Source organism: Prionailurus viverrinus, chromosome B3, assembly GCF_022837055.1.
Source record: "Prionailurus viverrinus isolate Anna chromosome B3, UM_Priviv_1.0, whole genome shotgun sequence".
Taxonomy (NCBI): Eukaryota; Metazoa; Chordata; class Mammalia; order Carnivora; family Felidae; genus Prionailurus; species Prionailurus viverrinus.
Window position 1 is genome coordinate 127923707 of NC_062566.1, and position 15298 is coordinate 127939004.

Here is a 15298-nt window from a genome sequence, read left to right on the forward strand (position 1 = left end):
AAGGGCCTGCTTGCAAGTGTGTGAGAACTTGACTTCTGAAATGGTCCCTATGTTAATAAGGCTGTTTTGTCTACCTGGGGTACAGAACACCTGCTTTCTTCTGGTATTTCAGTAGTTGTGGCTGATCTGTGCCTATGTGACCAGCCCTTCTACCCCAAAAGGCCTGGACTCTAAGGCTTAAGCGGGTGTCCCTGGGCAAAACACTGCACCTATGATCCTGTAGCGTCTAAACTTCACCTAGTATGTCTTTTTCCCTTGCAGATTACTGTAAGAAACTATAGCCCTAACAATCTCTGGGCCCCGGGATGCCTACTAGTGAATCACTGAATGTATGGGTAGGTCTTGGGACTCCCCAAAACAGCCTCAGCCTGGAGTCCCCCAGTTCATCCCTCAGCTGTCATTTTTTTTGTTCTCATTCTTGGCCCAGCTGAATGTTACCACCTCAAGAAAACAAACATCTAGTTTTATTGACATCATCCCATTGTTTTTATCATATCACCATCTCAGGTCATGTTAGTTTCAGAAGTTTACTTATTGGAGTGCCTGACTGGCTCGGTCAGAGGCATGTACACTCTTGACCTTGGGATTGTGAGTTCGAGGCCCACAGTGGGTATAAAGATTAAATATAAATAAATAAAAATGTTTTAAATTTTTTTTGAAAAATTAAAAAAGTTTTAAAAAAGTTTACTTATTTATTGCCTCTCTGCCTCTAGAGCTGGAGGCTGCAAACTTTTCTGTCAAGGGTCAGATAAGCCACAAAACTGAAGATATTATGCAGGTACTTATCTAATGAGAGAAAAATTTCCATTACATTTTTATTAATGAAAATCACAGAGTGATTTTTTTTTTAAATTTTAGAGAGAGAGGATGAGCAGGGGAGAGGGAGGGAGGGAGGGAGAGAATGAATGAATGAATGAATGAATCCCAAGCAGGCTCTAAGCTCAGCACAAAGCCCGACATGGGGCTCCATCCCATGGCCCTGGGATCATGACCTGAGCCGAAATCAAGAGTCGGACATTCAACTGATTGAGGCACCCAGGCGCCTGGAAAGTGAACTTTTAATAATAAAGATTCACTATGAGAAGAGTAAAATTCTTTGGAGATAACAAGGTAAGCTTCCAATTGAGAGTTCTTTCTCATCAAGATCAATTGCAAATGTTTGCCTGTAAAAATTTTACAACTTTAAAGTTGTAAATACATAAAGTAAATACAAAATATTTACATAAAGTAAATACAAAAATATTTACAACAAAAATATTTCAACTTTGAAAATGTCTCATGTAGACAGTTACTGACAAATTCAAATATTGATCCAAAAGTACAAGATCTTAACTGAGCATATTAATCGCGTGGAAGGCATTTAGAGGATTCAGTTAGAGTGTTGTCTTTATATCTGCCTTTTTAGCATGTCTTCCACTGCAGAGTAATCACCATGAACTGAACCCTACATGGAGTTCTTCGACTTCAGTTCAAATGAGTTTTGAAATGGGGAAATTTCCTTCACTTGCATCAAGATCTGAAACGTGCTGCTGGAACCGCAGTCTGAGACCAGAAAATACATTTGCGGCAAGTGGGATTCTCACTTGGTTTAATGTTTGGCACCATGAGAAGTGTATCATGCAGTCTGATGTTACTTGTGATTCAACATTAGTCGCCATCAATGACCTGACTGTAGAATTTCACCTTAACTGTAATTTTAGGCTGTTACTGTAACTGTAGTTTCCTTGTAATTTCAGGTGGAATTCATTAAGAAACATGATCAAGTCTGCAGCAAAAACTAATTTCCAAGGCCATTAAGTTTTCCATAATAGAGATTGACAGCAGTACTTTTCTCATTCAGAGAAATTTCAGCCTTGGCTCTGAGCTCCAAAAACTGCAATAAAGCTACTACTGCTAAACCACTGGGTGAGTTAGGACACTCAGCTTCTATTTCTAACATGAATTCATGGAACTGATGATGGCTAATTCTATGAGAACAAATGAAGTTAACTGTTGACTCTCAAAGACAAAGTGAGGTTGTCAATAACACATGATACACTGCTATGTCTTCCACAAACTACCTAATGAATCATAGGCTTTAAACACCTTAAATTTTCACCAGTTTTGTAAACTTATTAACCCATTAACCTTTTTTTCTGCTCCAGCTCCACATGTTTTTACCACCATCAGTTGGCACATATCTTAGCAGATTCCACTTCAGACTGTACTGAATTAATGTTTTCTTAACTTCTCTGAAAATACTATCTTTTGTAGTTGTTCCATAAAGACTAGTCCTAGAGGCCAACTCTTCAGTCACTTCAAAGTTGGCAGTGATTGCCTCAAACAAGCAACTGGCAACAACTGTCAATCCATGAAGAGCCAAGGGAAACCATTCAGAATTATTTGCTTTTTTTAGGGTCTTGTTAATTGACTACTGATGCTGTTCCCAACATCCTCAACTCTTTTAGCAATAGGTTTTGCCAAAAAGCTAATGGGTTTAAACAAGTTTATTTTCTCTGGACACATGTTTGCTGCAATCAAACATGATTTAATTAACTCACAGTAAATTCTTCTTGATTAACTAATGAAACATTCAGAAAACTTGGTTGCAGCCTCATTTTATTTTTTATTTCTGTGAAGAAATTCTGTTGTGATGAGATACTCACACAAATATTCTTTTACATTTTCTAATTTTTCTGACTCTTGGGTTTCCCATGAACTGGGAATACTTTTGTCAAGTTTAGTGTGAAAATGTAATATATTGTATTATTTTAGCACAGCTATAGTGTCGAATTTACCATATAATTTGATAACAATATAACCCACATTTCACTGTGCCTTAGAAGTGTGACAAAGTCCACTTTCCTTTTTTTTTGCCTTGTTTCAACATGATGGATATACATTGCTTAAATAACAAAATTAATTGTGGGTTAGCTCAAAACCTGTCAAGTTATGACAGCATCACTGCATCTCCAGTGTGCCAAACAGCTGTGCAAAGCAACCAGAGGGTCTCTGTTGCAGCTACTCAAGGCTGCTGTAGCACAAAATCTGCCACAAACAATATGTAACCGAATGAGCCTGGCTGTGTCCAACACTCTATCTCTGGATACTGAAATCTGAACTTCATATAATATTCATATGCTGTGAAATTTTCTTTTGATTTTTTTCTAACTATTTAACTTAGTAAAAACTATATCTCATGGGTTATACAAAAACAGGTAGGTTTGGCCCAAGGGCTCTGGTTTGCCAACTCCTGCTCTTGAATGTAACCAAGAGAGCAAAAATATTGCCTGTTGTGTTGGATACATTTGTAGTTTAACAGTCAAATCACAGAATCCTGCTTTACCCTGGAGAAGAGGGAAACAGACACAGATCATGACATATTTTCCTATCAAACTGCTATTTTTCCTATGTAAACTGAAAAAGAAATTTTAAAATCCTAGTAAGTATGTAAAAACAATGGACACACATTATCCAGTAGCTTTTTAGATTCACAAAGCTATGGTCAAGATCAGTAATAGAAAGCTATTTCTAAATCTTTAAGTGATCTGTTGATATAATATGTGCAATTATTGGACATATAAAAATAGCAATTAAAAAATTTCACTTTTAGGCAACACAACCGACTGATTCACATTTAAGATTACTTTTACCCCCCAGCTGCACTTTAAGAAAAAAAAAATTTTTTTTAATTTTTATTTTTGAGAGAGAGACAGAGTGCAAGCAGGGAAGGGGCAGAGAGAGAGGGAGACACAGAATCCAAAGCAGGCTCCAGGCTCTGAGCTGTCAGCTCAGAACCTGATGCGGGGCTTGAACTCACAAACCAGGAGATCATGACCTGAGCCGAAGTCAGAAGCTTAACTGACTGAGCCGCCCAGGTGCCCTTCCCCCAGCTGCACGCTCAGCAGCTACATGATGTTGGCAAGTTAATAGCTACCGTGGAGGATCCTTGCAGTGATTACACAGGTAATACACAGAAAGTGCTTACAATTGTGCTGGACACTAAAAAGGTCAAAATATATTAGTTTTAAAAATAATTATCATTGTTACTGCTGAATGAGCTCAGTATCATGACATTAAAAGAATAGATTTTTCATTAAAAAAATTCAAAATATGTTCAAGTATCTTATTACTCAATAAAAATTTGGACTACCAATCAATACTAAACAATATAACTAAAACAGAAAATGCCGAATTTTTCTTACCTGACATGTCTGCTAAATCACCTACAATGGAAAAACAGCAGAAAAACAACTGTCCATAAATAACATAAATACTTAAAAATATTTTTATTGAGTACATTCTTAAGTATATTTATTAAAATACTTTAAAATACTTTTAAATACTTTAAAAATTAATTATAAAATAATTTTTATATAAATCACAAATGGTCATATACAAAATTAGTTTTATGATGTTAAATTGAGTAGACTGTAAGTGAAGCCATTCATTTCAATCATACACATATATTAACATTTCACATATATGACCTTCCAATTACTGGATAAAAACTTTTTTTTCTTTCTATTTAATGAGTCACATGAAATTTTAACAATTTAAATATAATGACATGTTTTAAATAATACAACTCTTATTTTGGTTTACAAAATGCCCTGTAACAGACTGGAGTTTTAATGTACCTCTGCTTGGCCCTGAGAGTCCAAGATTCTAGCCAAGGGACAAAGGGAAAAAAAAAAAAAAAGTTTGAATGTAACTGGCTAAAATACCACAAAAGCAAATATTTCCCCTCTGACCTAAACAATTTTTAACAAAGAGAGCCATAAACATTTTAGACTGTTTGTGCCTTGCAGGTATGATACAAGCTTGGCAGTCAAAGTTACTACTGATTCAACTCTGGGGGTTCAGAAAAGAAAAAGTCCCTCACTCTTTGGTGGTCTCTCAAGTCTATCCTACGTGCCATTAGTCATCAGTAAAAAAATTTCTTTTTTTTTTTTTTTTCAACGTTTATTTATTTTTGGGACAGAGAGAGACAGAGCATGAACGGGGGAGGGGCAGAGAGAGAGGGAGACACAGAGTTGGAAACAGGCTCCAGGCTCTGAGCCATCAGACCAGAGCCCGACGCGGGGCTCGAACTCACGGACCGCGAGATCGTGACCTGGCTGAAGTCGGAAGCTTAACCGACTGCGCCACCCAGGCGCCCCAAAAATTTCTGTATCCATTCTGTGCAAGGGTACAGTGGGGCAAGGCACAGGACTGCATATATGATCTAAAATTCACCTCTGTAGTGCCTGGACTTTGACTTGGAAGATAATTAGCCATTTTACATTTCCCTACAGTGTCACTTTTCGAAATAAAAGGAACAGACACAAATACTGAATTATTAAGTTGTACGCCTATATGATGTTCTATGTCAATTATAACTCAATAAAAAAAGGAAAAGGAGAAGAGGGTCAAATTTAATGAAAGATTATATTTGTGACTACAACATTTCTTAATCAAAAGACAAAACTGCAGCATTAATATGTTAAAAGCAAAGTTGCTTAACAAAGAGAGAGACGGGGAAAGAAAAAAAAGCAAAGTTGGGAAATGGAAGAACCGTATCTTCTACAATTCTATTCACTGTATATAAATTCCATTAACATAGACATATTATCTTTTTTTGGTAGGCTTATATCCCTAGCACCTAGAATAATACTTTGTGCATGGCATGTGCTCAATAAGTTTGTTGAATAAATGAATCTACTCAAAAAAATTAACTGAACAATAACTAGATGTCAAGAGGTACTGAACTAGGCCCTTTTATAACCAAAATGGTAACGTGATCTCATTTTTTTCAGAGTAAAAATAAGACTCATTTTTAAAAAAGGACCTAGACCTATTTATACTCAAAGATTAGAATCTTTGTGTGTAATGCATGAAGATCAGTCTACTTCTTGTTAAAAATAGAAAAATTTACAGAAAGGAAGATCACAAGCACCTTTGTGGTACAACTGTAGAACTCTGTAACCCAGAGATCGAGTTTCTGACTGATCCATTTAGTACTTGTATGAAAAATGAAGATATTAAAAGCATAAATTATTCTATCCAAGGAGAAAAAGACACCTGGAGAGTTGGCTTAGCAACGGAGGCCCACCAAGATCCAACAAGCCCAATGACATCAATCATTTTTACAAAGTACACCAAGCTTATGAAGCTTCAACTGACCAAATCTATGATGTGGTGTTCACAGTGATCACTAATTGGTAGATGTATTTGTTCTAATTAGACCCGCTATCCTCTCATCCTTTAAGTTTTCTAAAGGGTTAAAAGAAGACAGCAAGACAAGTGGTTTTTAAAACAGCTGGCAACTTAAATCAATGCCAAAGAAAAGAAAAAGGCAGAAGGATTTAGCAGCATGGAACAGACAACAGACAGAGCTTTTCTCTCCTTCCTAGCTCAGTCCTAGTTGCCACAGACATTCTGCCCGTCAGTCTGGTTACTTTTTGGCTCCCCCTTTATTTACAATTTCCTCTCCAAATTCTTTTTGCTTTATATGCTAAATTAAACCTTTCTGCCAATTAGGAATATCTGCTAAAGGACTAAATCCAACTACTTCAATCACCATAAAATAGTTTATTCTTCATTCTAAACTGTCTGAACCAATAAGATAACCAAAGCGAGAGAAAGATACCTGGAAGCAAATCATATGGTAAAACTGGGTAAATGTTTTTTTGTTTTTTTTTTTTTAAACATTTATTTACATTTGAGACACAGAGAGAGACAAGAGCACGAGCGAGGGAGGGGCAGAGAGAGAAGGAGACACAGAATCTGAAGCAGGCTCCTGGCTCTGAGCTGTCAGCACAGAGCCTGACGCGGGGCTCGAACCCACAAACCATGAGATCATGACCTGAGCCAAAGTCAGAAGCTCAAACGACTGAGCCACCCCGGTATGTGTTTTATATACAAACGCATTTTCAACAATACCCAAATATATATTTTTTTCCCTAGGATATTGAATTAATTTGAACAATACAATTACTTAAACTGTTTCTTTTTAAAATACAGAAACATACCTACTTGGCCCGTTGCCACTACGTTGATAAATTTGGGATGCTGATTTACAGTGAGGCACAGTATATCATCATTATGTTCCTGATAAAAACTCTGAGTCCCTATAAAAAAAATGTTTTTTGAGAAAACCTTAAGACATAACAGCCAAATGCACTTATATAGAACAATAAAAAATTGCTCTGTTTAACTTAATACATATTTTTTGAGAACTGAATGTGCACATGTTATCATGAGGATGGAAAAATAACCCAAATCTTTAAAGGGATAGAGTCCTGAAAGTTAACTTGAGGTTAAAGACATCAAGCACCACAAGACAGTGAAGGGGCCTGCTCTGGGAATTCATAGCAGAAAAGATTCTTCTTATCATGGGCATATGGCACTCTTGGACTGACACGATGGATTTTGTTAAAGTGAAGGTGGGTGGGGAAGGGCAATCTAGGTAGAGAAATACTTTAAGCAAAGGTACAAAGACAGGAAAGTACTAAGTATGCATATATATGGTTCATTTGGCTGAAATGTAGGGTCAAGGATAAATGTGAGAGATACGGTTGGAAAGGCAAATTGGACTAGAATGATAGAGGACTTTGAATGCCAACCTATTAAATTTCATATTTATTATGTAGTCAGTGGGGAGGTACTGAAGAATTCTGATCAAAGAAGGTATGTGTTTTACCTAATAGGACTTACAGCGAAGAGACCTTAGACCTGTGACCATGCAAGACGTACTAAAGGTGGGTTTGCCTAAGTACAGTGGCGAGGTGGGAAATGAGGTCAGGAGGATAGGGCGTAGGTTGGGTCCAGATTACAGAGGACCCAGGGTGATTACAGGGTGATCTAGTCCACCCACACGACATCATCCAAAAGTGAAGCAACACAAAACAATTTAACGATGACATTTACCAGATCTAATACTTTAAAACTTCTCTTCAAAGTGAAATGTGCTTCATACTTCCCAGGGCTGACAGTTTAGTGAGAACAACAAACAAGCAAGTATATGTGCTATTGGCTAAGTTCAAAGATCAGCTAATAGGGCAAAACTCCCTAGACTGTGAACACAGCAATGTATCCCAAACTAGAGAGGACAAATAATGAGAAGTGGAGAGGTACCCAGTCTCCCTTCTGCCCTCTCTCTCTATACCCCTTCAGTAGAAAAATGATTAAGGACAAATCATAAAATTAAAGAAAATTACAAGGATAAACATGAAAGTGTATTTACACATTCCTTTCTAGATCATCTTTTCTTACTCTTCTCTATTTTCTTTGGTGAAGCCTCAATTAAAGAGGATTATCTAAGTATTTTTTATTTTTATTTTATTTTATTTTTTTAATTTTTTTTTAACGTTTATTTATTTTTGAGACAGAGCATGAACCGGGGAGGGTCAGAGAGAGGGAGACACAGAATCCGAAACAGGCTCCAGGCTCCGAGCTGTCAGCACAGAGCCTGACGCGGGGCTCGAACTCACGGACCGTGAGATCGTGACCTGAGCCGAAGTCGGCCGCTCAACCGACTGAGCCACCCAGGCGCCCCAATCTAAGTATTTTTTAAATGGCCAAAATTATTAAATCGAAAATCACCACTGATTTCTGTGTGATCTTGGTGAATCCTTTTCTTTAGGAAACCAAAATAGGACAATCATATTAATGATTAATACTGAGGAGACACGGGGGATTAGGACTCACATAAGCCATTCTTTGCCTGTTTGGAATGAACCATCAGAGGAAAAAGCCAGAAATGTTTGGGCCAAAAAGTCTCTAATTTTACTTCCAACTTTCCGACTTTATGAGGTTTATAATTACATATAAGAAAATTCAAAATTAAATAATGAATGTCACTAGGAGGATTATGATGTCATTCATCATTAGATGATGCTATGAGAATTTATTTGCTTTGCAGCAATCCAATCAGTTAAATTAACATCAAGAAGCATTTTCTCACCTTGAATCAAACAAAAGTATCAACACAGCAGAGACAGAGGGAAGCAGATTTCTCACTATCTTCCTTGGCCTTCTGAGGCCTCAGTAAGAACACTGCCCCTTCACCCTACTCTCCAGCAACCACTCACCCAACATGCTACTTTTAATCACTACCTATCAGAGACAACCACCAACCCATCCATTTCATGTTAAGGTTATGGGGAAATAAAGTTAGAAATGGTTTCATTATAAAACATGGTTTCAACATACAGTAAGCCTTCACTTCTAATAGAGACCTAGGATCACTTTGCATTATGAAATCTTTTTCTGCTATATCATACTCTCTTAAGACTGTAAATTTGGTTACTTGAAATATTACTAGAAAATTCAATAGTATGAAGAACATTCTGGACTCATGTAATTTATTTGTAGTTTTAACAAAAATTTTAAGATTATAAGTAACAAAATTCTAAATAAAAAGTGGGACATGGAGAATTGGGGTCTCCTACCGGTAGCAACGTTGTGCAGAATTCCAATGGATGCAGTGTGATAAATTATATCATCACCATCATTTAAATAATGAACGTTATTCCTACAGTCTCTTCCTCGATAGCCAAAAACAAGCTCCAACACAAGGTCCTATAACAATAAAACCATTATATAATTCCTTATGTCTAAATGTTCACCATTATTTTTGTATGCAGCACTGGTATCTTCAGTCGAAGTGGAGGATGCATTTTGATGCTTTACAATCTTTGAATACAAAATTTAGACCTGCTTTGGGCAGCTGAAACACTCCATACTTTTCTAGATATATAAAAAGGAAAAGGGAATCACAAAGTCATCTGATTTGAAAAATTTTAGTTGTTAGGAGTTCATGTGTTAAACACTGAGATACTTATGTCCAAAAGAATATTTCGATTTGTGTTGTTAGTAAAAATATGTAATCTGCACATATAACTCAGGATACATTATGTCCAAGTGACGTACTTTTGAGGAGCCAAATAGTACATCAGACACTGGCACAGAAAACTAAGTACATCATCTATGATAACTCATGCTAAAGTTCTAGCACATGATTCTGCCACTGAAAATGTCCGTTTTTTTGACTTTGTGAGGCTTCCCAAGGGGGAGGAGTACAACAATCATTGTCCCACAGATTTACGCCTCATTTTTGACCTGATTCAGCACAGTTTGCTTGTGGCTACTGATATTGGAATTAATTAAACGTCTGGGAGAGCTTTCCTTCTTGCTCAATTATTGTGGAAAGTTTGTTTGGAAGTAGAGCCTTCAAAGAACCCTTCAGTGAACCCAGTGAATGTATCACATGAAGGACAAACTTCGACTTCTAAATTCAAAACACTAAGCTTAAGACACTGCGAAGGCACCTGTGATTCTATAAGCCATAGGTCATTCACATATATTTACATTTAGAAGTTTTTTGAGAGACAGTTCAATTCAGAATATTATTCACGGAAGACTAAAAAAAAAAGACAGATAAAAAATAAAAAGAAATGAAGGATATCAATCCAAAACTCAGACTTGACAGTTAACAATTAGTTTTTACAACCAAACAAAAAAGATTACTCAGAGGCACCTGGCTGGCTTGGTCAATAGAACATGTGACTCAATCTGAGGGACTGAACCCCACGTTGGGTGTAGAGATTACTTAAAAATGAAATCTTAAAAAAAGATTATTCAATATATTTATTTTCTTACAAACTAATGACAACACTTGGCTGTCTTACAAGAAGGAAATAGAATGAATTCTGAATACATTTTAAAGCACAAGGTAACACAGGGGAGTGGGTTCTCCTTACCTCTATGGGTCTCTTTTTCTTGCCAACATTGTTTGTCTGGAGTTTTTCTGGCCTTGGTGGGGCTCTGCTCACGGGGGGCCTGAAATGGGAAAGTGGGAATGAGGAAAGGCATCCATCACTGTGCACCTTCACTGAGCCTCCCTCACCCGCCCTCCAAAGAGAGGTATCTGACACGCTTCACAAAAACGAACCCCATCTGTCTTCCTCACTATACTGTGGCCTCTTTACATTTTCTAAGGCAGGAAGGTGGAAAGAAGATATGAGAGCTTTTATTCATTTTATTTTAACTTCTTTGATGTATGTTTCATAATGTAAATAATATATTAACACAAGAACAGACTATAAATATACAAATATTAGTTTAATGGCTCAAAAACTTCTTGTTGGAATGCATTATAACAAAGCCTGAGTCACTGCTCTAAAGTTTCTATCACAGTACTGTGCACATGGCAGGTATCTGATACATTCTTCTTGAATTTTGAAAACATTTCTGTGAACTTTCTATACTGTTGGCAACATAAATCATGTCCGAATTCAAATTTGTACTCATTACTTACTCTCCTCCAGGCCCTTTACCTTTCCTTCCTCCTCAAGTCTACAGTAAGGTTAATGGCATCACCATCAGTTAGTCAAGCAAACATTTTATAGTTACATAGCACTACAAACCATACAACACTCTGTAAAAGATAATTACTATTACTATGGCCTTCAACTCTTTCTCTTCTCCATTCTATTTACTAAACATCAACTTCACTTTTGGAGGAGCTCTCATATCTAGCCCCTTCCTCTCTGTTTCTACTACTAGTTTAGGATCTTTTTATAATATCCCATTAGGTGTACAGAGTTCCCATTGTGAATTTAAATGTGGAGGCTCTTAAAATGCCTAGGTATAAACTTAACCCAACAGGTAAAGTACTTGCATTCTGAAAACCCATAAAACACTGATGAAAGAAACTGAAGATGACACAAACAAATGGAAAGATATTCCATACTCATGGATAAAAGCATTAATATTGTTTAAGTGTCCATACTACCCAAAGCAATCTACAGATTCAATGCAATTCCTATCAAAATACCAACAGCATTTTTCACAAAACTGGAACCAATAATACTAAAATTTGTATGGAACCACAAAAGACTGCAAATAGCCAAAGCAATCTTGAGAAAGAAAAAAAAAATCCAGATTTCAAGCTATGTTACAAAGCTATAGTAATCAAAACAGTATGGTACTGGCACAAAAACAGACACACAGATCAATGGAACAGGACAAAGAACCCAGAAATAAACCAATGGTTATATGGTTAATTAATCTATGACAAAGGATGCAAAAATATACAATGGGGAAAAGACAGTTTTTCAGTAAATGGTCCTGGGAAAACCAGACAGTTAGATGTAAAAGAACTGGATCAATTTTTAACTAATTTCCCTGACATCAGCTATAACAACATTTTTCTAGATGGTCCCCTAAGGCATGGGAAACAAAAGCAAAAATAAACTGGGGACTACACCAAAATAAAAAGCTTTTGCACAGCAAAAGGAACCATCAACAAAACAAAAAGGCAACTTACTGAATGGGAGAAGACATCTGCAAATGATATATCCGATAGAGGGTTAATATCTAAAATATATAAAGAGCTTCTATAACTCAATACAAAAAAAAAAACCTGATTAAAAAATAGGCACAGGCCCTGAATAGATATTTCTCCAAAGAAGACAGATGACCGACAGATACATAAAAAGATGTTCAACATCACTAATCACCAGGGAAATGTAAATCAAAACCCCAATATCACGTTACACTTGTTAGAACAGCTAAAGCAAAAAAGACAAGAAATAACAAGCGTTGGCAAGGATATGTAGAAAAAAGAACCTTCATGCATTGTTGGTGGGAAATGTAAATTGATACAGCCACTGTGGAAAATAGTATGGAGGTTCCTCAAAAAATTAAAAATAGAAATACCATACGATCCAACAATTCCACTCTTGGATATTTTCCCCCCTCCAAAATGAATACATTAATTCAAAAAGATATATGCACTCCTAGGTTTACTGCAGCATTATTTATAATGGCCAAGATACGGAAGTGACCTAAATGTCCATTGGTAGACAAATGGATAAGACAGGTGTGCGTGCATGCGCGCGCACACACACACACACACACACACACACACACACCATGGACTATTACACAGCCATTAAAAAGGATGAGATATTGTTTGTGACAATGTGGATGGACATAGAGGGTATTATGCTACGTGAAATAAATCAGACAAAGACAAATGCCATATGATTTCCCTCATATGTGGAATATTAAAAAAATAAACCCAAATGAATCAGCAAACAAAAGGCATAATGAGACTTATAAATACAGATAACACTGACGGTTTCCAGAGGGGAGATATGGGGATGGGCAAAATGGATGAAGGGTAGGGGGAGATACAGCCTTCCCATTATGGAATGAGTAAGTCACAAGAATAAAAGGCGCAACATAAGGAATGCAGTGAATGATATTGTAATAACAATGTATGGGGACAGATGGTAGCTGTACTTGTAGTGAGCAGAGCATAATGTATAAACTTGCCAAATCACTATGTTGCACACCTGAAACTAAAGTAACACTGTGTGCCAACTATACCCAAATAAAAAAAACAAAAACAAAACTGGGGAGGCTCTTTTCCTAAATTTGTGTGTTTAATTTAAAAAACCCACCTCATTTGGTTTATTTTTATCCCAGATAACCATTAGTTAAATATTTAATAATCTGAACACTGGATACAAATCAATCATGCTATCAACTCCCCTGTCCAAATTTTAAGTTAGTATTCAATTTGTAACAACTAAATCAGATAATGATACAAACTGACTTTCCCGTAGGAAAAAAATCCAACATGTGTGATAAAGAGTATAAATTTAAAGGCTGACAACATATTTATATTTTCACAATTTCCAGGTTACACATCTATAAAAGTAAACGAAATGTTCTATTGTGAACACGCAATACAAAAGAAGTACATATGTTCATATGTAATGTAAAGTAGAATGCAGAAGTACAGAAACTGTGGCTGGTGACATAAAAATTGCATGCACAAAGAACTTTTCAAATTACCGCAGAAATTTTGGTTTTGAACCTTTTTCATGTACTTTTTTGGATGTCCATAAGTAATAAATAGAGTTCAACTTGAAGTATTTAACATTTGAAAAGCTTCTCTTAGGGACCATTTTTTTTTTTTTAATTTTTAAAAATTTTATTTATTTACTTTTTCTTAGGACCATTTTAAAGAATAATAGCAGGCTTGGCTTTTCTTCCAAGTCAGTTTTGTTGGTGAACTTCATTTGGTGTTACCATCTGACAGCTTTAATTGTAATCCAAACAACAAACAGGTAATTTTGATCTACATAAGCCTCTGTAACAATTAAGCATATCTTAATTTTTTCAAGTAATTTATATAATTACTGTTTAAATAAAGCTATACAACTTATGAAATTATACAAGTTAAACAAATAAAGTTTTGGTAAAGCAGTTATTTATGTAGCAGAAATCCGGTAATTAAGATGCTGCTCATTTCAGTGATACTTATTTCAAAGGGGAAAAGCGTGGAAAACTGTTAACACCAAGCAACACAGCTCATTAATGGTAAATATGAAAGATGATAAAAATACATAATTAGGTCTCGTAAAATATAGCAAAGAGAGGGGATTACCTGGAACCTCTTTTCAGCAGCAGATGAAAAAGGGAAAAGATTACAACACAAATTTGAATTTAAAACACTAGTAAAAATACTTCTGTACTAAATATTTTTACAAGTTTAATGCAGACCATACTGCATGTATTAAAGGCCTATTGTTATTTATTACTGAATATTAGAAAAGCTCCAGTTACTCCATGAATGGCAGGAAAATCAGAAGGAAGTAAAAACAGAAAAATGGGCATTGAACATGTTCTGTGTTGTAAATATTAAAGCTTACCATTCATATTTTTCTAAGTGTACTCTGAATTTCAAACAAAACACTGATGCTTATTTTTGTTCTTAAGAATGGGCACTAAAATGTTAACCAACTTAAAAGGCTGGTAGCACTGGGGATGCTATTAAGGAAATTGTCTAAGGAGGTGAAGTAGGTCCTCCTGACCCAAGGGGGTGTCCCAGTCAGCCAGTCCAAACCAGCGGGCAATGTGTTACTCAAGATCATGCTAGATTTAGGGTTTTTCTAGTAAAGGAGATAACTTTAAAAAAATCCCTTTAATAATATGATCACCAAAACAGAACTGAAAGAGATCACAAAAGTCATCTCATCCATCCTCCTACTGAAACCAGGGAGTCTTCACATGTCTAGAACATCTCTTTGTAGCACCGATGACAAACGGTCATCTAAACTCTGCATGGAAACTGCTCATGAAAGGAAGGTCACTTCTCCCTTCCATTAACACCCAAGACAACAACTGTATCTCCACTTAGCTTTGTTTTGAAACAAGTAACTTCCACTGTAAACTGTCACCGTCCCTTTAAAATGCAGAGATCAGTCCTGATTAAGTTACTTCAGATCTGAGGCTAGATCTGAATGTTTTATTTCTGCTA

General features: G+C 36.1%; 1 protein-coding gene across 12 annotated transcripts in view; it reads right to left on the minus strand.

Annotated features, from left to right (window-relative positions):
* EML5 (EMAP like 5) overlaps positions 1-15298 on the minus strand; it is a 181322-nt gene that overhangs the window by 19296 nt on the left and 146728 nt on the right. For 11 of the 12 annotated variants that reach the window (XR_007152815.1, XM_047861738.1, XM_047861737.1 and 8 more), the window contains 4 exons: positions 10725-10803; positions 9414-9543; positions 6993-7091; positions 4185-4205 (listed from right to left, as the gene is read on the minus strand). Coding sequence is in view for 11 of the 12 variants with exons in the window: in XM_047861738.1 (XP_047717694.1) it covers positions 4185-4205; positions 6993-7091; positions 9414-9543; positions 10725-10803 (329 nt within the window). In the remaining variant the exon portion in view is untranslated. The remainder of the gene's footprint in view (positions 1-4184; positions 4206-6992; positions 7092-9413; positions 9544-10724; positions 10804-15298) is intronic. The other variant, XM_047861747.1, reaches the window with a different exon arrangement.